A 25,785-nucleotide genomic window follows, 5' to 3' on the forward strand; every position below is an offset into this window, starting at 1 on the left:
GATTTTATCGTTCTCCTGCATGTAACTCAAGTTTCTTTTTTTTTTTTTCTTCTTTTCAGACACTGTGGACTCCATTACTCCAGATAAAGTACGAGGTTTAAGGGATATGCTGAACAGCAGCGCGATGGATATCATGTATTATACAAGTCCTCTTTACAGAGATGAAGTAAGTGTGGTTTTATGTAAGTTTTACTTTTTTATGTAAGTTTTACTGGAGCAGGGCATAGAGGCTGAAACAAACTGGACTTAGGAATGTAAGCAAAGTTTCCTTCTGAGAGACCCTGCATAAAGAATACTAACCCTTTGCAAGTATTTAATGGTCATCCATAGCAATCAAAATACAGAGTTTTAGGAGTGAGAGGAGTAGAGAAACAGCAAAAAGTACAATCAATGTAATTTATTTAGAGCCGAATGGCTGTCTAAAATGGGGCTGTATCAGCAGCTTAGAAACGGGAAGGGTTTTTATGGTGTTTTCACGCATCTGCGTATTCGGAGCAACGGGAGTCCATAGAGCTGAGATTCTTCTTACCTCTTGCAAAATCCGTGGACATTTGTCATTTCATTTTTGTCAGTTCTGAAGTCAGATGGGATGGCAGCACGTGCCCAAACACGCCCAAGCCAGTTTTAATGCCTTTGTGTACACTTGCCTTGCAGGAAAAGCAAGACGACCCTCAGTTACCTGTTTGTTAGGAGACTGTTCCTATACTGGACGCTCCCATCTTACCCTGCCACATCTGCGTAGGCACGTGTGTGCTTTAGTCTGTGCAGCTGTAGAGGGACCCCATTAATCAGAGGGGAAAAGCCTTGAATAAATGATAAAATAGCCTGTAAAACATGTATAGCGCATCACCCCAGTCGCATCCTTTGTGTATCACACTGGAGAACCCCTGTGGGAATGGCTAGGATTAGTTTCTATAGGAATTGTAGTTTTTTTCTGTATTGACTACATTATGTATGGAGTAATGGTAATCTTTTTGCCGCGTTGGTGCTCTGTGCATGGTTCGACTGGGGCGGGGTGGGGGGAGAGAGACTTTCAAAGCTTACATGGGGATTTGATGCTACCTTTCATTAAAATTAGCTATGTTTAAGTCCTTCAGACTGGCAACATAATTTTAAACCCTGAACAACCTAATAATACTTTTTTTCCTGGTAGCAGCAATGGTGGTGAGATCGCTGTGAGCCTTTTAAGCTTCCAGCACTAGCAAGAGGTGTACCGAAAGCTGTACGTCTCCTGGTGCTCAGTAATGCAAAGTTCATTTTTCAGGGTTCCTGGCTTCCCCGCTGTGTATCGGGTTTCTCTGTCTGTTGTGGAACTGAGGCCAGCATGAACTTTTGTGGCGAGCGATGAAAACTTCTCTGGCAGCTCTAAAATAGATTTTTAAACTCTATTATAAAGGCTTGGCATGATTGTGGGCATCTTACGGGAAATGGATTAGCGAGTAAAGTTCAGGTATGCTGGCCAACAATGCATGAAAAATGTAATTCATTGCTCAGTAGAAGTGTAGTTTTGCAGGTATATCACCGTCCCTCAAGTATAAGAATTGACAAATAAAATGAGTGTGCTGTGGCTGTGCTTAGATCTGATTACAAAAGACTGAAGTTGTTTTCATCACTGAATCAAGTGAATTTTCTTGAAATATTTGCAACAAGTTGATCTTGACCTTACCGTATTCAGACTGCATTGATAAATCTTACCGCTTTCTCAAAGCAAAGTTGTACAATTTGAATTGCAAGTATTTGTCCAAAAAGAAAGTGCCGTTGGAAGTGAAATGTTAAAACCTTGAAGAACAGGTTTCTGAAATGCGTCTTTGGTGTTGCAGCCAAAATGTTTGGGCTGCAGGTTTTCTGGTTGTTCGTTCAGCTACAGAGCTCGTGTTCGGCCAGTGAGTTTTCAGGGATGTGACTTCTTGTTTGATTCTGCTCTTTTGGTTAGGAGTTGTGTAAAGCTCGTAGTCATTAAATAGTTTTTGCATATTTGTTCGCCTTTTATTTTGCCTTTACCTACAGAAAGGAGACTCGTTTTGGCTTGGGGTTGGTTTGGGTTTTTTTGGTTACTCTTCCTTATCCCATTTTATTTTCTGTGGCCTAACTTTGCAGAGTTTAAACGCAATAGTATCAAGTTGAGCATTCTTCTGGAAAACCAGTTGGTTTTTTTCCCATGTTCCGTGTGGAGCCGTTTTGTGGCACTTTGCTGCGAGTGCTCGTTCCAGCTCAGAAGTGAGCCTTGTCTTCAAGTATTCACGTGGTCACGCGTCGCTCAGAATTACTATTCCTGCTCGCCACTTCTAATGCCGACCCGGTTCTTTGAATACTGTGGGCACGCCTAACGCTTTCCATCCAGAAATCCCAAAAGTATCTCCAAAGGAGCTAATTAAACTTTGCTGTGTCCCTTTGAAATAAATGGAGCAGTGCAGCGAGCTCAGCCTAGAGAAGAGTAAAGCTGCTCTTCACCTGGCAACACTCAACAATACTTGAGTATTGTTGGAATTTTCTTTCTGCTTCCAAGATAGGAATCCTATCCTATGATTCCTATATCATTCCAAGAGATGATAGGAATTTTCTTTCTGCTTCCAAGGGTTTTCCCCGCATCTAGAAGTAACGTATCTGCTTTGTTAAAGGTTTTGACCACTCTTTAAACAACTCGTTGTGGGATTTGCAAGTGGGTAGCCACTATCTTCTTTTGGGGGGAAGAAGTCTTGCCGTATCAGCTTTCACGTGAGATAGCAGAGAGCTGTTTCAGGTGTAGCTGGATTGCTCTGCTAAGCATTACGGGGGCACGGTGGGTAACCCCCGCTCTGATTTCAAGTGTCGTTTCTTCTGCAGCGTGGTAGGAGAATATGCAAAAGGTGCCTGTGACTTCTGACATGTAATGTGAGACCAGACAGGTATTAATAATTCAGCACAGCCCTACGAACATCTCGGACAGGTCTCAGGGTTCAGTCTGGAGGATGTCTGCAGCCAGCAGATTCAGCGGGGACATTTCTGTGTGGCTGCAAGTGAATCGTGCTGTGCGGGTCCTCATCCGTACAGCGGTCCACGATGAGCAAAACAGAATCCCTCCTTAAACGTTACACAGATAACAAGGAAAAGCAATGAACGGATGTTTTGATGCACACCTGGCTATTTCTAAATGAACAATCATTTCACCCTTTTAATTCTGACCTCGCTAGTGCCATCTGTGGTAACGTAGCCTTGGGTTTTAGTGTCTTCAGTGGGCGTCTTCGTTCCACATCTGTGTCACTGTAGCTTCATATTTCTTTAATAATAAATGGCTGTAACTGAGATTAAAAAGACTAATTGATGCATAGTAGATTTAGTGTTGTCACCTTCATTATATTGTTAAGTGCTTATTTTACTCATCTTCACTGTACTTACTTGCAGGCTAATTGTAATCCTGTAAATTATTGATACATGTCTTGGCAGAAAATGCCTTTAGTACAGGATAAATATTATTTACATCCGTCACCCCAAGATCTCAAAAGATTTGGTGCAAATATTGCAGTAGCAATATTTTAATCCATAAATATCTCCTACTAATCTTCTGATTACTACTACAATATTTACCACTGCAATATTTTAGTGCAAATATTGCAGTAGCCTCAGAAGATTAGTAGGAGATATTTATGGATTACTTCCGCCACAGCTGAAGAGCAGAGAAACATGGTGGGTATTGAACATTTCTCACCAGCTGAGGTCAGGAAACGAAGAAGCCAGGCTCTGGGACGTGGTGGCTGTGGGCTTGGTGCCGGAGGTGCAGTACAGGCTTTAGGAGGCCAGGAGGAACGCAGCCAACCTAGCCTTGCTCCCTTGGGCAGACTGCACTGTCCACCTTGAAACGGCTTGATGGTTCGCTATTATACACACATTAAAAAGGGGAGTTAATGACTATACTCTTGAAATTTGGGACAAGTATTAACTTTTACTAGAGCTTTCATCCCTCTTTGACATGAGGTTTTGCAATGGAAGTGTCCTTCTTTTATGCATTTCTTTCAGCAGTAAAAGGCAGTTGTTTTATGTGTGTTTGAAAACGAGAGGGATGTGAAGCAGGAAATATTTAACTGAGACTATTTCAACACTGGTTTTGCTTATTCTGTTGAACCTAATAGTCAAGGAGCTGCTTGGCAGCACTTTCATGGCTTGCTTAATTCATTTGATTGTTCTTGAATGTATTCTCAACTTTATAAAGTGATAGGTTACTAGATCTGCCTGAACCTAAACTTAGTCTTGAGCACAGTGACTTGGTTAGAAATGGGTTAGTCTCAGCTTTTCAACAGAAAGAGGGGTACTGAGAGAGACTCGGGTCTGGGCAGATCCGCAGATCCTTCTTCTGTCACGTCACTAAGGCACGCAGCCATTGCTGTCTGTTCACACAGCTAAGTCTCGTTCTGGCCTCTCATCTGTTGTTGTGACACTCTTCTGGCATCCATCAGTGATGCCATCAGGGAGCGTGACAACCGTCGTATTCTGGAGGGTCAGCAGTCTCCCCATCTCTGCGTTGTGTGCTGGCACGTTCTCCTGGTTCACGTGAAGCAAACACTCCTTGTCTTTGCTTTCGTGGTCCTTTACAATCCATCCTTGAGCTGCAGATCTTTCATTGGCTTTTAAGGACCTTCTTTTACCTCCAGTTGGCTCACACACCTTATTGCCTGCTTGCTGAGTTTCAAACGAGTTTGCACTTTCTCCTGAAATTCTCTTGACATTTGGACGGAGCTGCCTGCAAAACTCGCTGTTCCTCAGATCTCCTTAAAATTCCTTTCCCACGAAGCCTACTAAAACAGCCATGCTATTCAAGCTGGAGGGGGTGCAGAGGTCAGGTTTCCTGCACTCCCTTTTCATATGTAGCTGTCTGTTTTGTTTTTTTTTTTCTCTTGGGCTTCAAGCTGTTCATGTGAGAAGATTGTCCAGTGGATGAGGGTCCTGTGGAGATAGCGGAGAGAAAGGACCTCTGAAAGTTACAGCAAGGGGGTGGTCAGAGCTGAGAGCAGTCTCAGGAGAGGACAATCACCAGAGCCCAAGAGGAGAGGCAGTGTTTTTGTTGGCTTTGACAGATCAAAGAGCTTGGGACTGGAGTGCTATATCCAAGTTTTGGCAGCAAGCGGGTCATGGAGGATTTGAGCAAGAGCAGTGCAAGCTCGGCGTTACTTCTGTGCTCAGAGTGCCAGCAGGGGTTTTGTACTCCTTGTTTTCTTGAAAAAACTCGTTTCCTGGATATTGAAGGGAAAAGGTCATTTCCTACCCTGGTACTTTTGGCGTGCACTGAAAAGCCCCTTCGACCCCAGCGATCTGCCCGCTAGAATGGGCAGGGGGTGAAGTTCTTCCTCCTGCCTGCATCTCCCCGGTGTAGGTCCAGGAGGTGTTTGTCCACCGTGCACACAGCCGACTTCGTTCTGCTTTGCAAGAAACAGGCATGCTTATTTACGCTGCTGTCTCGCAAGGCTTCTTTTGCATCAGAGGAGGAATGAACAGCTGTTTCGGATGCTGGTGCCGGGGATTTAGAGGTTTGGTTTTTCCCAGCTCAGCACAGGATGCTGTTAAAGTTCAGCCCAGAAGGGCTTCGGCCGAGGCAGACAGCAGCTCTGGATGTTTCAGTGCTTACGTGGCTACTTGCTCCCCATCGTGATCCAGCAGTTCAGGCTTACCCAGTACCCAAGAGGTGATTAGAGACGTGATCCTTCTGCCCTTATTGGAGCCTTGCCACAGCTCCTTCTTCTGCCGGAGATGACAGTGCTGTCTCTCATCCGACTCAGACTCCCGTCTTGTCTTTATAAAACACGTGCCCTTGCCACCAGGATTCCTGAATGGGTGGAACGGGCTGCTATTTTTTGACTTCTTGGAAGCCATACGCCAAGCAGGCATGTAACTGGAAAGCAGAGGGGATTTTTGGCCTGATCAGGTCCAGCAGCCCGTTCCTTGGTCGACGGTCTGGTTTTTGGCTTCCCCTGGAATTGCACAGCTGTCACGCTGGCTCTCCGTGAATGTGCAGAAAGACCATTCCTTACTCCGCCTTTAATTTGGTTCGTGAAGGGCATAGAGCATTTAACCTCAGTTTGTCAGAATACAAGCCGATGACTTCTGAGCAACTTGATCCTGCGGGCTTGAGTTTCCTGCATGGAAGATTTATTAGCAAAACTTCAGCTGATAAAGGGAGCTTCAGGCAACTGGTAATCAATCTCCTTTTCACTAAGCAAAAATGAAACGCGTTCCCAGAAGAGCTTCACGGGGGAACAGCGCCGTACCACATCTGCTCAGTCGTCCTCCAGCATTTTTTCTCCATTCACCCTGTTTTGCTGAGATCTTTGACTGCTGGAGATCAAGTCTCTCCCTTGCCCTTGGGGACCAGCCTAGAACATGTAGGAAATGCATCCATTTCTTGGATCCTGCTCTGTCAAACCGTACCGAAGGCTGTGTCTCGAGCCTCTGTGCTTCTGCTGGTATTGAGCACGTCTGAAAATTTAATGGTATATAAGGGCTCTCTCCCCAGCCTGCAAATTGTGGGGTGCTTCATGTGCTTGATTACGACTTGCCATAAAATCAGTCTTGGAATTTTGATTGCATTAAAGGCTTCAGGCATTGCAAAGTCCTGCTTTATTTGTATCTCATTTTCTCAGGGTGTCTATGAGTCTTTGCAGTGGTACGTCTGCAAGGCTTGTAGCATTTTAATCCTGCACTAAACTTTTGCACTGAACCAACTGGCTGCAAAAGGAAATTTTTCCCTAAAAATCAGAACAGGGAGAAAGGACTTCTCTGGGGAAGAAAATAGGAACACACTGGAAGATTTTCTGTACCTTTCTTTCAAATATTGCAGTCTCCTCGGGCTGATGCTAAACTAATGCTGTGGTAGAAAGGTCAGCTGGGAGGAAGGGATTTGATATGGCTATTTTTTGAAGAAAAAGGAAGTTGTTCCCTTTGTTACGGTGGTTTGATCTGTTCAGTAACAGCCATGGAAGCATGCTGCATTTCACTGGTCCTCCTGGAAGAGCCGAGGGTACCGGAGCAGAGCAGCCAGCAGATTAGCAGTCAGAGCAGCAAAAAGTGTTTGTGGGAGCAGCTGCACAGGGAAAAAAAAAATCCACTCGATCGACTGCTGCCACATTTATTCTTTTGTGAGATATTTGAGCTTGTTCAGTCTGTGGGAGAAGCCTTAGGAGATGGTAATGTGGGTTGGGCAGAAACTCGAGGAAACTCTAGCCTTTTTGTGGGGAAAGCCCTCCTGAAAGCCCTGCTGGGGGGGGCTGCCAAAGAACAGCACTGCTGCGGGGTGGAGAAGCGGCTGGTTGTGAATGCCCGGTCCCACTGGTCCCCAAAATAAGGTGGGAACTGGGAGGGAGGAGGCAAGAGGGGAGATGGAAAGAGTGAGAGGGCTCAGGTCACGTTGCATTCCGCTATTAAACTTTTTTTTTTTTTTTTCCCCTGGATGATTCTTGCTTTCCTGTTTTCAGGCAGAAACAAGTGCTTCCTAAGCACATAATAGATCCCACGGACTGGCAGGCGGTGAGGCTTGGGGTTGGCAGAAGCACCGGGGAGACCAGCGGGGAAAGGGCTCCCTTCGTGGGGAAGCCAGTGGGTGCAGGTGCAGCGAGAGCAGGAGGAGCTGTCGGCAAGCCCTGGGTGAGGCCCCCCTTCCTTCCCACCCGACAAGGACGTACAGACATGGAGCAGCCACTCGGGTGTTGTCTTTTGGGGAGGCTGAGGAGCGAGGTGTTATTTTGTTGGGGTTTTTTTTTCTTTTTTAATTAAACTGACTCCCACAGACCCTTTAGAGGGAGCGGAAAGGCAAGCTGTGGATTAAAAAAAAAAAAATCAGCTCTTAAAAAATTGGTTTTAATGACAGTGATGCTGTTTAGGAGAGAAAATTTCGTAGGTAGTTACATTTTTCATGTTTAATTTCAATGAAAAAAGTCACTGATTTGAACAAATGTAAAGCCAATTGGTGTTTATAGAAGGCATTTTTATATGGAGTGTTAGGATATATATCAAGCTGTAACTACACAAGAGATTTGGAAGCACTTCATGTTACACTTGCTGGACTAAAGCCCTTTTCAAACCAAGCTTTTCTTTTACCAGTTGGAATATTGTATGCTTTTTAAGACTAAGAAAGGAAATCAGGATTAAATATTATCTTAACTTCATACACTGCTTAACCAAATAATTTTTTAGCTGGGACTTAAAATGCATATGCTTTTTCTTTTCTTTTCCTTTCTTTTTTTTTTTTCTTACTATATACCAAAAGGTTCCGTTTCTAATCTTAGTACTGATGCAGAACTGTTGGCAAGATACAAACATCCATAAGCACTCACTGCAGGTGGAGGGCTTCTGGTTTTGTCGCAGCAGCAAACCAGACCGTTCATCGTGCCTGAAAACCTGGAGGCTTTACTACAGCAGAGCTTCTACTCTACGATTAAGTTAGGTAACCGGTGATTTGGAGTTTAGGAACAATCTTCATGAGATGATTTAGTTGAATTAAATGCTTGGACTCTGGTCTGCAAACTTCCAAATATGCAGCTGTTTGGAAATCCATGCAGTTTCTTAGTTGCTGTCCACGTTTTTGCCTAACTTCTCCGTAACAGCATGTTTTTAGGAGCAGGACAGTTAGAAACAGGGTTGGACTCGGTGGCCAACCAGAACTTTCCAAGAATATTCTGTCTTATGCCCCCAGATTGCAAGAGAACAAGACCTTTGTAATGAAATGCCGTGATGCCAGGGGATTACTTACCCACTGTGTGCCTATGGGCTGTGCGGGAGACTGACATAATATCGTTCTTCCTGGAAGATATCTGCTTTTCCAGGGAAATAGGCTGAGCAGGGAACAGGGTTGTTGAGCAAGTTGGGCAGGACATTGGGAGCGATAGCTTTTATGCAACAAGAAACCAAGGGAAGCAGCTGAGTTGACGTGCGTCTTACTTTTCCCACCGGAGGAAAAATTTGGGGACACTGAGCTGTCTTAATACAGCTTATTTAGGATTTTTTAAAACAAGACGGCATTACTCATCTCCCTGCTGTACTGACAGGGATACTGGAAGGTGTGATGAGTCCAGCACTAGTTTGCTTGGCATTTTTTACACTGCCGACTCCGAAACCTGAAGCCAGCGCTCCATCCAGAGTGTCTGCTGTATGGCTGGAGGTCCCTGCTGAGGTCCCCGATGGCAGCGCGATGTATGTTGGCTCCCTTGGAGGGTACCACGGCAGCCAGCCACCCAAACTGCTGGAAATCAGCCTTCCCTCATTTCCCTGAGCTCCTGGCAGGAATCCCAAAACACTTTGATTTCAACAGATCTCTGCTGGTTTGTTCTGGGTTTTCATCAAAACCTTTTTAAATGGAGAAAATGCCAGCCAGCCAAAGCTAGTCCCGATTTCTGTTTTCGGCTCCAACTCTTGCTAAAACCTCTGCCTGTTTGTTCATGTGTGAAAGTAGTGCCCAAAGTCTGTATAGAGCCAAACCAATAATAAGCAGTGCCACAGTCAAAAATACTTGAAAAGAGGTATTATGATACTTATTTCTCCAAGCTGTTGCAAGGCTTTGTTAATCATTTCACAGTGCTTCAGGCACAGGGTTTGATGTGTGGATTCTCGCTCGGTAAAATGTGTATCAAACACTGACAGTCCTAGTGCCATTCATATTTATAGTCAGTAATGATTCAGGCTCTTGAAAAATCATGTTCAAATTACATGTTGTATAGCTTTAATTTCCTGTTGCTAACAAGGGAATGATTTGCAATTTCTTGTTTGTCCTCCTCTACACCATAGCCTGGAAGCATTGCTCAGTTACCATGCTGAGTTTCACAAGCAAAGCTGCCTTTTTTGTATTGTCTAGTTCCTCAGTCTCATGGCTTTCACCGTTTCTCTCTAAAAAATGCTTTCTGTGAATCTGAACATTTTTATGCATGTGTCCCCTGGTGTAGGATTTGAAGCAGATAAGCCTCTCAGAGCCTCAGTTAACATAGGCCCAATATATATTTATTGCAGCAGTACTATAGGATTAGCCTATGATGTTTGAGAACCACGTTGCACTCCTGGTTTCCCCCAAAAACCCTCCTAGAAACCTATAACCAGTCAACTGTTTTTCTTAGCATTGTTTATATCAAAAGTTCAAATTCTGGCTCTTGCTTGTCTCATTTGTGCTTTTTTCTCCTCGCCTATCTTCCTTTTGCCCGAGAGGAGGCTTTTTATTCTTTAGCGGCATCATTTCATTCCGATTCCTTTGGAAGAAATTACAATAGGTGCGGTGTGGTAGGAGGGGAAGTAGGACAGAAAGCTGCACCTCCTTGTAGCCAAGCCGTGGGCAGAATAATGAAAGATTTGATGAGTTCAAGTATGCTTTAAGAAGATCCAAAAGCAATTTGAGGATGTTTTCTCAGAACCCATTTAGGCTGTCACCGTAGTATCTGAGCATATCCATTTTAGTGGATTTATCTTCCCAGTCCCCTGCAAGAAGGTAGGAATGCTGTTGCTTGCTTTGATAAATGGAGAAGAGAGAGTATGACTTGTCTAGGGTTATGTGCCAAGCTTGTGGCAGAGGCGTGAGTTGATTCTAGATCATGTGTGGCTCCTTCCAGCCTCCTTAGGTTAAAAAAGGAGCTGAACCTCTGACACAGGAGAAGCACGCAGTGCTGTGAGAAGGTAGAGAAACTGGGGGAGAAACAAGCAATAAGGGAGGTACAATAGTATTAATATTTGCGGTTGTGCTAATGGATTGCTAGTGAAAACCAAGTACCTTGCTATCGCTCACCTCAGAGGATGCTGCTAAGTACTTTAAGCACAGCTGTCATTTGTTTAAGGGTTTATTTCAATTTAATGCTTTGGACGGTGTAGTGTAGCAGCTGTAGGGTCACCACATGTCCTGTGTGGTGGTTGCTACTGGGTCTGGAGGGGAGAGACGGACCACTGGACTCGGACAATGTCAACCAAACTGTTGCTGTTGACCGTAAGATTTTGCTCATTTTCCCAGCCCAAGTAAACAGACCATCATGCTCGTCCTAGGTGCGTGCTCGAGAAGCTGGTCAGTGTAGTACATGAACAGGAGTGATAAAATGTTGATATTAAAATTTCTTTCCTTACCTTCTTGAAACAGCTGGTCAAAGGGCTGCAGCAAGAGTTGAACCGGCTATACACACTTTTCTGCTCCCGAAATCCAGAGTTTGAGGAGAAAGGAGGGAAAGTCTCGATTGTGTCCCACTCGCTGGGCTGCGTCATCACCTACGACATCATGACTGGCTGGAACCCCGTCAGGCTTTACGAACAGTTGCTGCAGAAGGAGGAAGAAGAGCTTGAAGACCGTTGGATGAGCTATGAGGAGCAACGTTTACTTGAAGAACTTTACATAACTAAACAAAGGTAATGCATCCACTTCTGATTGTTAAAGGAGAAAACTACATCCCTAGATGACGCCCTTTGAGTTTGAGTGTTTCCAGAACACACCATGGCTGTTATCTTTTGTGGCTGATGTTCTTCTGCTGGTGACGAATGGCAGCGGTAAATGCTAAACGCAGGACTGAGCAGGCACAGGGAGCTGGCACTGCTAATAGGAGCTCTGAACCCACATCCTACGGGCTGTACCAGAACCAAGCAACTAGCTACTGCTCACCGACGCGATGCACGGGGAGCAGATCATAGCCAGGAAGAAAGGAGAAAGTCAGGCCATTAGCCCTCCGGATACTTGAGGAGAAGCACAACAAAGTAGCTTGCAGGTGGGCAGTGAGCTGTAATACTGAGCAGAACCTGAGCAGTGGAATTCCTAAGTTCCTAGAGGAAAATGAGAAGTTTTCTCCTAGGCTCAGCTTGGAAATTGAGCTCCACCAGCTGGATACAGCTGTCGTAATTGCTGTGATTGGCTTTGTGGGGTTACTACTCTGCTGCAGATCATTTCCCAGCTTCTTCCTGCTGCCATCTAGAAGCGTTCATGCTGTTGGGAGCGTGAAGCAGCCACTGCCCACTGTGACAAACTGGATCTCAGTTTCAGCACCTTGCAAGCGTTGGTAGAGATTCTCAGTGTTAGGGGACCTTGCAGATCATCGTGATTTCTCCACAGTGTTACGGTGACTTTCCTGTTCTAACCTGAATATTGAGGTGCTATAAGACACCCATAGATAGAGAATCTCATCATAGTAGCTTCAGCTTCAGTCTTTCCAGTGGGAGGTGAGGATAAATCACGATCATAGTTCTTTTCGATTCCTTCTTGAAACCTATCTTAGTATTGGCGGTACTTTGGAAGCATTAATATAGCATCAGATCTCCTGCAGTGCTTGAAATCAGTATGTGTGTGTCGCGGTTTAACCCCAGTCGGCAACCAAGGACCATGCAGCCCCTCGCTCACCTCCCCACCCCCCCCGCCGGTGGGATGGGGGAGAGAATCTGAAGAGCAAAAGTAAAAAAACCCGTGAGTTGAGATAAGGACAGCTTAATAGTTGAAATAAAATAATAATAATAATAGTAAATTGTAATGAAAAGAAAAACAACAAGAGAGAGAGAGAGGAACAAAACCCAGGAAAAACAAGTGATGCAACCGCTCACCACCCGCTGACCGATGCCCAGCCCGTCCCCGAGCAGCGATCGCTGCCCCCGGCCAACTCCCCCAGTTTCTATACTGAGCATGACGCCATATGGTATGGAACAGCCCTCTGGGCAGTGTGGGTCAGCTGTCCTGGCTGTGCCCCCTCCCAGCTTCTTGTGCATCTGGCAGAGCATGGGAAGCTGGAAAGTCCTTGGCTGGTGTAAGCACTGCTCAGCCACACCTAAACCATCAGTGTGTTATCTACATTATTCTCATACTAAATCCAAAACACAGCACTACACCAGCTACTAGGAAGAAAATTAACTACCCCAGCCAAAACCAGGACAGTGTGTAGACAGGGATTGGTACAGGGCATCTCTATCAGCTGCGAGGCTGGATAAAGTGCAATCTTTCTGAGAGAAGGGAAGTAAGAAACCTAATGAAGTTGCCCAGGGGTAAGATGACCCTTCAGGCATATCACTAGCATATGATCAGGGAAAAATTACCATCTTCACACTCACGCTCCAGCTCCTTAAGCATCCTCTGAAGTGCTTCGGGTTGCATCCACAGTCAGCCGAGTATCATTTGACACCGGCGTTTCTGCGTAGCTGGAGTGGCTCTCCATTTCGTGAGCCATCTTAGTGCAATTCAGTCTGAAATAATAGAAAATATACTGCTGACATCCTATAACTTCTGGATTTCTAGTGTTTTAAAGATGGCAAACACGTAGTGGATTTCCAGAAATGCTTATGCCTGAGTAGGGTGTGTCGTAGCATGTATAAATATTCTACATTGTAAAATAACATACGTACAGCATGTGAGGTTGTGTATTGGAACCCTTCGACAAGGGTTCACGAGAGTCAAGAATTCTGCATGCCTTCTATTTTAAGACTGAATCATGCTCATTAAAGCATACAAGCTTCTTTGAAAGTACTGCTCTTTGGGAAGTTTCAGCTCCAGACTTGCTTCTTTCTAACCAGGGTGGCAGAGGTTAAGCTTAGCGTATTTGTTTCCATAATGCTTTTGTGGAACTTGAGGAGATGGTGTTTTCCTGCTCTGAAGAGGGCATCATGCTGTAGTGCTGGGGCTGGACAGTTTTACCAGTCCGTATGAGGTGCCGTATATTGTAGCTGCTTTTTTAATTCAGGCTAACTAGAAGAACAGGTGAACAACCTTTTTTAATGATAGTTGAAAGGGTGGGACACTGTCCTCCAGATATTCCACCACCATACAGAACTCCATAATGCTTGGGCCGTGGAGTTTCCTGTGGCTCTGTTTTTTGTTTTTGTTTGGTTTTTTTTTTTTAAAAAAAAAGGTGATTTGGTTGCTAAAACACCAAGGAAACAGGAGGTGAGTCACCTACTCCTAAGGAGGGAGGGTGGGCAGATGCTTGGGGTGGTGAACAAGGAGACTGTCATGTCTTGATTGATTCCTTCTGTGGTCAGAGAAACAGGATTTCACCTACCTTCATTCTGAATCAATTGGGCTGCCTCCAAGAAATACTGACGCCATCACTCTCTCTTCCCAGCAGACAAAACTGTTGGACCCCACAGGAATGCTTGTTTGGATCAGAGAGGTTAAGGCTACATTTTTTATTGGATCTCAGAAAGATCTCTATTTTCTAGGTTGAGAGAGATAGAAGAGAGGTTACATGAGTTAAAGGCATCCACCATATCAAAACCACCTGTCTTAAAATTTAAGGTATGTATGTCCGAGAGGGTTTTACTGAATGTTCTACTTGCTATAAAAATATATCTGCAATATGAGTTATTCTACTTACTTTTTTTTTTTCCATGTCCCTAGACATGATGTTGGTAATTTTAATGTATTGGTTGAAGCGTGTGTACGTGTGTGTAAACATGTTACTGTGTTCATATATTACTATTTATTACAAATATATATGTTTATATGTAAATATAGAAACCTGTATAGAGATTATTAATATATTACACACACACGTACAGCTCTGTGGGAAGGTGAAAGCCGTTTGGCAAATTACATTAATCATGTATCTTAAACAATTTCACTTCTACTTTGTTGGCTAATCCATTTTCCTTGGGGACTACTTCTAACATGTCACATCTCTGAGCAAATCTGATTGAATTTCCTCCAGCAGTGGATTTTCCTTCCAAATTACACTGGTTTGACAGTTAGCACAAGTTACTTTGTCTCATGAAATAGATTGCTTGCTATTCAGCTGTATAAATTGCTACCATTTCATATCATTGGGAAAAGGCATTTTCTAGCCTATCGGTGGGATGTGCAACACTACTTTCTACTTGCTTGACTATATCCTGAAATATTAAACCGTAAAAATATGACATGATAGATGAGAAGAAAATAGATTATTGTTTCTTAGCTTGGCATTTTTCTTTCCTTCTGAGTTCAGAAGGACTCCTAGAAGCCAAGGTCAATCTTGAGCCATAAAAAAGAGGAAACTAACCATAATTCAATTTGTCATAGCCTTCTCCTTTTCATCACTGCTTAAAAGCATGTATCGTGCTATTATCTCTACCATCAAGGAAGCTGGAGTCAGGCTGATACTCCTCCAGCTCTGTGAAAGATTATTCTTCACTCAGTTGTGTTTAAACTGAAGATTTTTTTGAACAGATGCTTTTTAGAGGGAGCAGGAAAGGAGGGGAAAAGAAAGGGGGAAGAAAGGAGGACTGTATCAATCCAAATTACTGCTAGGTAATTTGTAATTTTCCATTGCACTACATCCTTTTTCTTACCCTTACTGAAAGGAAGGTGTTTTGGTTTTGCGAAGCTTTACACTAGTGACTCCCATTGCTTGAGTACCATGCCTGAGACAGGCTTTCCATGAACGTGATGGCAAAGCGCTTCTGCCAAGGGAGGATTTCAACAGGATGATTGAAAGGCGATTGCTCATCAGCAAGCCAGTCCAGCTTACTGAGGGTGACTAGCCTGTTGAAAGAGAAGTAACCGCTTTGTAGGTACCGACTACCTGCACCTTGACTCTTCATGGCAGACCAGAGCTCTGGTTTGATCATGAGTTGCTATTCACCATACGTGCTTGATCCAGAAATTACTTCGGTCTGTGCGATGCAGGACACTGGAGTCTTTGGTCACTGGTTTCCTTAAGCTGTTATTACACCACGGAATGGGCATGTACAGCTGTAATGAAAAAGGCTAGCCACTGTCGATGTGTTGCCTCTTTTATGGACTGAAACAGATTAAGCGTCCCAGGATGGGAGAAAGTCACTTCTCCTACATTAAGCAGAGTTACGCTTGCTTGATGTTGAGCTAGCACAAAGGTAGCTTTTGGCAAGACAAGAATAAATACAGCAGCTAACTTGGCTGGTACCTAATATTAGAGGAAATGATCTGTGTTTGACTGACCCTTTGGGGAGGTAAAAAAACCCCTTGAAGATACGGAGTGTCTTGTACTCTAATAATGTATCGAACAAGCCATCAGAATGAGAACTTGAGGATGAGGTACCTTTATGGCGTGCTTTTCTCTACTTCTCCTCAGATGGCACAATTGAATAAACTGCTAAATCATTAGGACCTGCATGGGTTAAAAGCAAAGCCAACACCCCATTGTAAATGTAAAGCGTAGAAGGGCAGCCTTCTCCCCGCCAGCTACGTAGGAGGAATTGGAGTTAAAGGCTAAAGGGGCTGAAGAACATGAAAACATGGGGAATGGTGCGATACCTACCTCTTCATGACTCTGTGGTGCGTGAAAATAACCGTGTTGTAGGATGATTTTCAGTCACGGTGGGGAAGAGGAGGGCAGGACATACCGCAGTTGCTGCCTAGTACTGAAAAGGAAAGTCATTTAAATCTCGACCTGACAATGTGCTGGCCCGAAGTGCTTTAGGATTCCTTAGCACTCCTTATTCACCCAAGGTTACAGAAACTCTTCTGGAAGAAGCTCCAGACTGTACTTGACCTTGTGGTTTCTATGTAGCATCATCTGACAGTGATGTCAACGTTGATAACAACCATCACAAATTATTTCTAAGATACTAGTGATTTACCACGTGTACAAGAACTACGAGAGCTTAATGGGATGCTGACGTGCAGCCTTATCTGAGAGGAGGAAGCCTTTTAACTGAATGCAGAAATGTGCCGTAGTAGTTCAACACACAACCGCCCACTTAAATTCCCTGTGTAGCACTGGGGCGAGTCTCTGTTCCCGTTGTCCGCTAAGGCTGCAGAACGTCCCTGGGTGCAGGAACGGGTAGAGGCTGCTGCAGAGGTCTGTATTTCCTCGCTCTGGGAGGATGTTTGGGATCCTCCAGGCTGAAAGGCAGCACAGAAACATAAACTGCAATCACCTTCTGTGTCTTCTGTTCTAACATCACCACTAAACGTGTTCATTTGTCCCCCACGCTTACCTATGCACAAAAGAGCTATGCTGCCTCACTTCTGTTGGCTTATTCAGCTTTTTTTTTTTAAATTCTGAAAATAGTGCAGTCTTAAGTTGAGTGGATGACTCTTTGGCTCAGCTTCTGCTTAAAATACAAATAAATTCATTAAGTCTTCCGTTTATTAATCATACCCAGGAGAAAAGTGCTATCCTGAAAGATGATGTTCTTAAACATTTCTTCTCTGTTGTTAAACATTTACAGGAGTATATGTGAAGTACCCCACTCCTGCTTCTAGGAGAAACACCAAAATTAATAAATGTTTTTTAGAAAGATTTTAGTCCTCTATTCCCAGTAGGTTTCATGGCATGTCAGTCTTCTCTTCAGCCACTTTGCGACAGCACTGAGAGTCTAATGGCTGCAATTTAAAGGACTTTCTTTTTGGAAGGCTTACTTTTGGTTTGTAGTGTTCACTGCTTTGGTATTGGTCTGGTGCCACCCGTTAAGGTACCCACCAATTGGTACTTTGCCTTTGCAAGCATTTCCAGAGCTGGAAGACCATGTTGAAAGGCTTGAGCTTGTAAGAAAAGACATAGCAAAGAACAGTGGCCTCCAAGAAGAAAGCATCTCTCCGTGGACACTGTTAATCCTGTGTTTATCAATAGAAACGGTGGAACAAAAGCCATGCACCACGTAGGCACTGGAATGATTTACCTTTTGAGATTTTTGCCTAGTCTGTAGTGGCCGAAGGTGAATTCATGAAAACGTCTTTTAAGCATCTGCTAGCCAGTGTAAGCTGGCAGTCCCTTTCTGATTTCGTTCTAAAGCAGGAGGACTGTAATTGTGTACTCCAGGCGCTCCATACCGGAATGTCAGATGGACACGGTTAAAGGTTACTTATTCAGTTTAAAGGATTGCACTGTGATTATCTGTTTCTATTGTATTTGAAGATGAGAAAGCTTTTTGTCCGAACCGCAAAAATGTAAGGGGCTCTATAAAGCGCGATTATAGGAAAGGAGAGCAGCTTTCTTATAATCTAGACTAGAGTAACGATATAGATGACAGAGCAGTGCTTCGCAGCATATGACATTGAATAGCTTTGCTGAAGACCCGGATTTTTTTTTTTTTCCATTGATCTGGGACTTGCGCATTCTTCTGGACGGAAGAGGTGGGCTACCAGTGCCAAGTCAGAGGAGGAGGAATGTCTTGTGCAGTGCTGGAATCTGACAGATGAAACGGACCATTATTTCTACACCCTCGCTCCATGCGCTGACATATAGCGAAGGCACATGGGAATCCAAGCGTCCTCCACATGCACTTAGCAAGAATGCAGCAATTTCTCTTGCTGGTTAAGTAGCAGCACACTGGGAGTTCCTCAGTTGTAGTGCCCTGCAAACTGGGCACTACTATTGGGAAAGTCGCAGTGAAGGTCTGATAATGGTAAAATTAATTTTTCTTACAAGAAAACATTCTAAAGGCTAAAAAGTAATTTTGACTTATGAAAATCTTTTTGACTACGGAGTTTTACATTTGATGTTTCTAGGAGACGATGTCTGAGGATTGGTAATGGGATACGAAGCCATTCACCTCTAGGTCACTGTTGAATCCCGGCCCAGGTTGGTAGTGACCAAAAGTCGCTACCACTGCCGCATGTTCAGTGACCTTTGGCAGATGGGTCAGCAGTTGCAGTTCAGGTTTACTCAGTCGCCTCTCAGTGTTAGAGGCTGTGCTTTTAGAGCAAGGTCACGGTAGCTTTGGTCGGCGTGAGAGTAGCCCGCAGAGTCGCTCGGCGTGCTGTACCTGTCCCGGGTGGTGGTTCTTGACGTGTGACGTGGTGGCACTTTTGATGAGCCACGTTCTGTTCACTTAACACTAGGTGTTTTTAAGAGGTTGTGCATAACACCAGCCTGTACGCGTGTGTGACCACTGTCGGTATTCCCTAGGTTGTCTTTAACACTCAGTGTGGCTTGCGTTTCTACTTCATCAATGGGTGTGTGTAGCAAAACAAATCATGGAGTACTTGGTTAGGGTAAGATTAAGGAGCTGTGGTAAGCTTTGGGAAGTTTTATGAGAAATCAGACTTAATCTTGTGAAACTCATCACAATCCTTTAGCGTCTTCCAAATTCTTCTCACTCCAGCCTTTCCAGTGTTGGTAGACCTCTTTCAGTTCAAATATCCAACTTGTTTTTCAGTTTTCCAACTATGTAGCACCACAACATGCAACTCTCTTCTCACAGCGAAGGGAAATGGGAAATGTAACCTTCGTGCTATAGTATGTATGTTATAGTGGTCTTCCCCGTTTTGACTTACTAATACGTATAGTCCCTCAGTTGAAACTGAGAAATGAGTTGAAAGAGAGAAACCAAATCCAGCCATGTTAGAAAGCATTATTTCCGTCCTTATTAACGTGGATGAAATCTCTCCTTAGGTTGAGAATTTCTTCTGTATGGGATCTCCATTAGCAGTGTTTTTGGCATTGCGTGGCATCCGTCCAGGAAACAGCGGTAGTCAAGATCATATTCTGCCCAGAACAATTTGTAACCGCTTACTAAATATTTTTCATCCAACAGATCCAGTGGTGAGTTTTAATTGCAGTTGCAAGCTTTTACCTTGACTATTTTTAAGCATCAGCTGTGTGATAATGTGCGATCTTCAAAGCGTGTGAATCAACGCAAGTGTGTTCCAGCACAGGACTATTTGTTTGTTGATGATTATTGTACAATGTCTTGGGGTTTGTAACTGTAGAATAACAGTTTCTACAAATAATTGCCTTAAATACCATATACTTTGCTTCTCTTTTCATATTAATAAGCATAAGATTCACGATTACTCTGCCTTTTTTTTTGTTTTTTTGCAAAGACATAAGAAAGAATCCTTCCCAGTCAAGTTCCAACTTGGGTTTAACTTGCTGACTTCCATTAAACATCATCTGTCCAAAGATACTGCTGCTGTTAAAAAAGGCTTCACGACCAGTTTACAAGATAGTGTAGAAAAACAAAGACAGTGGTTTTTTCCCAAGGGCTCCAGAGTAACAGATTGTTAGAGTGGGGTAGTACTTGGAGGGCGGGTTTGGTATAGCTTTGCCCGGTCCTTCTACTCTTCCACAGGCAGCCAGTGTTCGCTGTTATCAAAGGCAGGATGCTGGACCTTTGGTCTGCACCACCTTCGCAACTTCTTTGATACAAGCGTGATTTGGGATTTCATGCTTACTGTGGAAGAGTAATTTGGGGATACTTTTGTGTTTAAACTCTACCTGAAACTGAGTATGTTCAGACTTCAATCCAAACATGCTGGGTCTGCTCATCTCAAGATCTTGTTCAGCTCCAGCTACTCCAAAACCAGCATTTTCCTCCGACGTCTAGGACGATCGGTCAGGCTGCAGTCTGTGGTCCCACTCTGCAAATAGTAACTTTACTTAGTTGTAAGATAAAGAAGAGCAGAAAGCTTTTCTACGTCTAAGTAAACAAAGAAAAATAAAGAATCAATAGAAAATGATTTTTTTAATAAGCACACCAATTCAGGGTTTGCACAGGGATCAATGACGAGTCATCAAATAAAATGTTTACATAGCCAGCTCCTCCCTCTCTGTTGTGTTGTGCAGAATCAGTTTAACTGTATATAAAGTTTGCTCTGTCCGTGCATAACAGCAGACATCGGTTACCCGTAACTTGTGTGTTCGTAACGACGTGTAGTAGAAGTCTTGCAGGGAAATGTGCAAACCTGAGTGCACGAGCAACTAGGCAGCTAATATATCTTCCAGGCTGTGAAAATAAAAGTGAGCCAGAACATAACGCCGCCATTCTCTCACTTTCTAGGCTTCACTCGTTACAGATATTTTGGATTTGAGGTTGAAGAGGACTCTGTATGGGAAGGGAATGTGATTTTTTTTCCATCTCGACAGTCAGGATTTTCTTTTCTGAATTACTCTTGCAGGCCTATAGATTAGAACCTTTAATTCTGAAACACTACAGCAACATTTCGCCTGTCCAGATCCACTGGTACAACACCGCAAACCCTCTACCTTATGAGCATATGAAGCCAAGTTTTCTCAACCCAACAAAAGAACCTACCTCAGTTACTGATAGCGAAAGTGTTTCAACTGTACCGAGCCCAACTACTTCACCAGTCATGGTTCGACGCCACTACGGGGAGTCTATAACAAACATAGGCAAAGCGAGTATACTAGGTAATTGTTCTTTATGTCTTTTTTTTTTTTTTTTTAATAGGACCTTCTTGTAGAGCTTTGCTGTTTGAGGTGCAACCGTAAGCCAGCTATCCCTAGCTGTTTCAGTTTGTTCTGTATAGGTGTATGGCTTGTTTTAATCCCAACCGACATTTACTTTGAAGAAAAGACAGTTTACGTACACCGGAGTCAAGGCTTGCAGGGAGAGGATGCGGGTCAGGGAGTTTATGCTGTTGCTGCTTTATTGTTGTCTGCCTTATTGAAGTAACATCCTGGTGATTTAATAGTTTCCACTCTACTTCACAGGGAAAAAAAAAAAATGAAAGCTTGTTTTGTGACTACATTTTCTGGTATTGGCAAATAGGAGAAAAATCACTCTATGTAAGCTATTACAGTTCCATTTAAATCATGATTTTACAATAGGAAATTCAGGCTGTTTTAATATGAAGTCTGTCCCCTTCTGGCTTTCTGGTTCAAAATAAGCCCTGGTTTAACTGAGCTTAAATTCACTTTCACTTGGAGCTTATATTTGAGCGCGCACTTGCAGTTTTTGTTGACTCAAGGCTTTTCATTAGCTCTCTCTGTGGAATTTGGAAGAAGGCTAATGTGATCTAGTGCCAGGTATCGTCCCAATCAAATAAGTAAAGTATATAAAAACAGTTTAGTCCTTAAGTGGAAATAGGCGGTATTTCAAAGCAGGGTTGCTTTTTGCCATGTTACTGCAGTAGCTTTAATGTCCCATCCATAAGGTGGCAGCAAAGTCGGGAGAAAACATCACAGATCTGTTCTGAACTTTTACATTCCTCCTCCTGAGCAACCAAAATAGTCCTTTTAAAGGATGATATAGCATTTCTAAACATCTGTAAGGGTTATGCCAACATAAGGACCCTTAATGGAGGGGTGTCTGAAATGTCCTGATGGCATTCTCAAGTGCAGAAGGTACTACCGTTGTTACAAAGCATTTTTGTCTTAATCTGAAACTTTTTATGAAAGAGGGATTACAACATATCCTTAAAAGTACCAGATTTCTTGCTGCAGAAGTGTTCTCATGTGTTTCTGTTCCCGTAACTACCGTTTCCAAATTATAGCCTTTGCTCGTACGCTAGATTAGCCTCACGATAAACAGTGTACACTGAAGTCAGATAAGCTGTTCCCACCCTAGAAAAGCACGAATAGTGTTTTCCTTCGTCTGTCACTCAACTCTAATTGATGCGTGCTACGGCGACTTTAATTTGCAGTTTGATTTAGCTGCCCGCGCTGCTTTTTTTTCTCTCCGTGCTGAACGCAGGAGCTGCGAGTATTGGGAAGGGCCTCGGCGGGATGCTTTTCTCGAGATTTGGTCGATCTAGTACAACCACCCCGCAGACGCTCGAGACAGGAAAAGATGGAGCCGAGGGGGACGACAAGAAGGCCACAACTGTTGGGACGCCGCCTTTGCCGCACAGCAGCTCGGGCTTTCTCGAACCCACCGGTTAGTGACGAGTCCACCTCACAAACCCCACGGAAACCAGACCTTTCGTGGGCTGCATCTGTGTGTTGTGGGCGGCTGGAAATACCGTCACAACATAGGCCACTGTGTGATTTTGTTGGTTTGCTCTAAAGCGATAAATATCGAATCCGTGTCTGCTTTTTGAATCTCTTAAGACTGTCCAAGGACTGGCTCTTTGTTCTCCCTTTTATGCTTTTTTTCTTTTAAAGGAGGTTTATCTGTGTATGTGTTTGTACATACACGTACACCACTTGCACATATATATGCGTGTATGAGTTTTGGCATATCAGTAGTTCGCAGACTCCCACTAGCAAAAGCAATGTACTTGCTGCAGAGAATCCCACTCACCGTTTATCATAAAATGGATTTATTTCCATTTCCCCATACATTTGCGATTCTGAAGCACATCTGGATTTAAAGGTAGGTATGACTGGAAACAGAAGCTGCCCTTGTCCTGATTTGAACAACTCAGAACAGAAAGTGCCATTTTAGCAGCCGTTTTTTTTTTGGAAAAGTATAGGTACTTCCTTTACAGAAACGCATACTTGATTTTATTTTTAAACTTCTCATTGGCAGTGTTGCAAGGCGGGGGTTTTTGCAATCTAAGGAGTCACAAGTATGTTGTATCTTGTGATAGCCTTCACATGATGCATTGCTGCCTGTTCATCGCTGCTAATTTCAACAGATAACCTGTCTGAGTCGGTATTTGAGGACAGAGACTTTGTTTTAAACTTGAGGAAAACGGCACGACAGCGAACACCGCGGAGCTGCCGATGAGGTCCCTTCGGGGGGCAGGGGGGTTGGCACGTCGAGAGCCTTCTGCGCGGTTCCTGCATCCTTCTCTTGCTGAAAGCCCGTCCCTGCTCCATAGAAGGAGAACGCGGAGCGGAGGCCAGCGAGGCTGCGAGCTGAATGATGCAATCCGCCGCCAAAGCATTTGCTTCTGAGAGGGCGGCCGCACCGCACGGCTTGCGGTGGGGTTTGGCTGCCTCCCAAGCTCCTGTAACGGCCTCTCGTCAGAGGGCGAGGGAGTCGTTTGGGGCGTCCTTCCTGCGGGGCGACCGGGTTTTGCGTATACGCGTCTTAGTGGAAATGACTGCGGTCGTCTCCTGGTGTTCGGAGGCTCTGGCTCCCTCTCCTTGCTGCCTTGGCAAAGGGGTGCGATGCTCCTGTGAAAAGACGGAGCCGCGTCGTTCCCCGAGCGCTGCTGTGCCGCGACTGCCGAGGCAGCGCTTGTGCGGTGCTCCCTTTATGCGCTCTTGGAGCCAAGAATTAAAATTCCTTGAAACTGGCTTTGATAAATGGCTGCATTTTTTACTCAATATGGGGTTTTGGCTTTTGTAGCTAGGCAGGCTTTTAGTTTTGTCCTTTTTATTCTATTGCTCCTTGTAGAGATTTTTCTGACCGCTAAAGGGCCTTAACAATAGGTTAGCCATTGGCCCAGTTAAACATGCAGTGAAAATTGCTTTGAATGTGGTATTAATCAAAGCAGCCATTCAAATGAAAGGAGAGCTGCTGAAATATATTTGGAATAATCTGGAAATGAAAAGGGCTAGTGCTGTGTAGGGACGGCTGGTTTTCAGAAAGGGCTTATAATATTGGGTGTAGTCTCCTTGTATAGCTGCTAAAGATGTGAGAAGTCCGTTTATTTCAGAAAGTTCTGAACATCCCCCTTCTGAAAGTCAGTGTTTCCTAATGGGGCCTCCACATTTGCCGGGTGCTTCTGTGTAGTTATCGTAAGGAAGCATAAATAAATGTATTTATATAGTTACTGTAAGGAAAACAGCTGCTTAAAAAATGCCAGCTTTTTCCAAGCTTTAGGGTTTGGGGTTTTTTTTTCCCCCTGAACCAAGCACCGCTCTTAGGTCAGGTTTATGCTAAATGCATGTGCATAAAAATGTACGTACATATTATTAAAAATCACAGTTGACTTAGGTGAGCGTACTGTTCAATGTAAGCACCGAAATATTACATGCATTTTACATACAGCAAGGAGAATCAGAACCCAAAGCTGCTGGAAGAACATGCTGGTGTTTTTTCTTCTGCTGCCATACAATTCTAACAACGTTTTTGTTTCTTGTTCCTTTTCTAGTGGAACTGGAGCACAGGATTGATTTCGAGCTCAGGGAAGGTCTCGTGGAGAGCAGATACTGGTCCGCAGTCACATCGCACACTGCCTACTGGTCATCTCTGGATATTGCTCTTTTCCTTCTAACCTTCATGTACAAGCACGACCAAGAAGATACCGACAAATCCAATTTAGACACCATTTGAATTTTTGACTGGGGATGGGGCGGGATGGGAAAGGAAATTTTAAAACGAATGGCACAACACTGATGTTTTACTGTTGAACTGCAGTATGTACGGCATGGAGGTTTCAGGTTTTAAGTGCATGTTTGGATTTTTTCCTATTTCTAAAGAGCAAAAATGATTTGTATTTAAAAGCACTTTATAGTTTTAAACATTTTGCAGTGCTTAATTAGACCTGAAATGATTCCAAATTCTTGTTAACTTTGACTGTACAAAAAGCCAACACGGCGTGTAGCATCCCGTAAGCACGGTTGTGCGGTGTGCTTGGGCGACATACTTGTTAATGACCATAATTGCTGTTTAGTTCATTAAAGTATAAAAGATTAGTTGATTTAAAAAAAAAAATAAAAAAAAAAAAAAAACAACCCACGAAATTAATTTCCATTAACGAAAAGTATATGTTAGATACAAACCTAAAACTGCCATGTTCTGATGTTTTCTGTATCAGTAAATAACAAACGGTGGTGTCATTTTTCTAGGGCTTTATTCAGCTCCACATCCTATTATCCACAGTACCACTGAAAGACCATTCTGACTGCTGGCTTCCGAGGGCGTATTATACGTGACACATTTAGAAACTAATGCTGAAAAAAGCATGAAGCAAATATTTGAAATACTGTAATTATAATTTATTATTATCTCTAATCGTTTCATTTTATTCCAGTGTATAAAACATTACTTTTTTACTGGTTTCTTTTGACATAATTTAAGAACCACATTTATTTTCTACAGTGTTAAGACTTTTTCTCAGAAATGCATATCTTTGTACTACTATTCAAATGAATATATGGACACTGTGGCACACTTTGAGTATTTTTTCATTAAAAATAAATATTTGTGGTTTCACACAAATGACATCGGTCACGTTCTTCTCAAAGGTAAGTAACTGCCTTTGCTTTTTAGGTCCCACGTGTTTCTCAGGCACAGGAAGGTTTTGACCTCACATTAGACTTGGTTTGCAGAGGCTCCAGCTCTCTTTTGCTT

At 43.6% G+C, this 25,785-nt stretch overlaps 1 protein-coding gene across 2 annotated transcripts in view; it reads left to right on the forward strand.

Moving 5' to 3' along the window:
- The window catches only part of DDHD1 (DDHD domain containing 1), a 69,875-nt gene extending 44,458 nt beyond the window's left edge, over positions 1-25,417 (forward strand). For both annotated transcript variants that reach the window (XM_075503924.1, XM_075503925.1), the window contains 7 exons: positions 60-166; positions 11,069-11,331; positions 14,113-14,188; positions 19,248-19,397; positions 20,753-21,005; positions 22,291-22,473; positions 24,584-25,417. In XM_075503924.1, coding sequence (XP_075360039.1) covers positions 60-166; positions 11,069-11,331; positions 14,113-14,188; positions 19,248-19,397; positions 20,753-21,005; positions 22,291-22,473; positions 24,584-24,765 — 1,214 coding nt within the window. In that variant the 3' untranslated portion in view covers positions 24,766-25,417. The remainder of the gene's footprint in view (positions 1-59; positions 167-11,068; positions 11,332-14,112; positions 14,189-19,247; positions 19,398-20,752; positions 21,006-22,290; positions 22,474-24,583) is intronic.
- The last annotated feature ends 368 nt before the right edge of the window (positions 25,418-25,785 follow it).

Source organism: Mycteria americana, chromosome 5 (genome assembly GCF_035582795.1).
Source record: "Mycteria americana isolate JAX WOST 10 ecotype Jacksonville Zoo and Gardens chromosome 5, USCA_MyAme_1.0, whole genome shotgun sequence".
In the NCBI taxonomy this organism is placed as follows: domain Eukaryota; kingdom Metazoa; phylum Chordata; class Aves; order Ciconiiformes; family Ciconiidae; genus Mycteria; species Mycteria americana.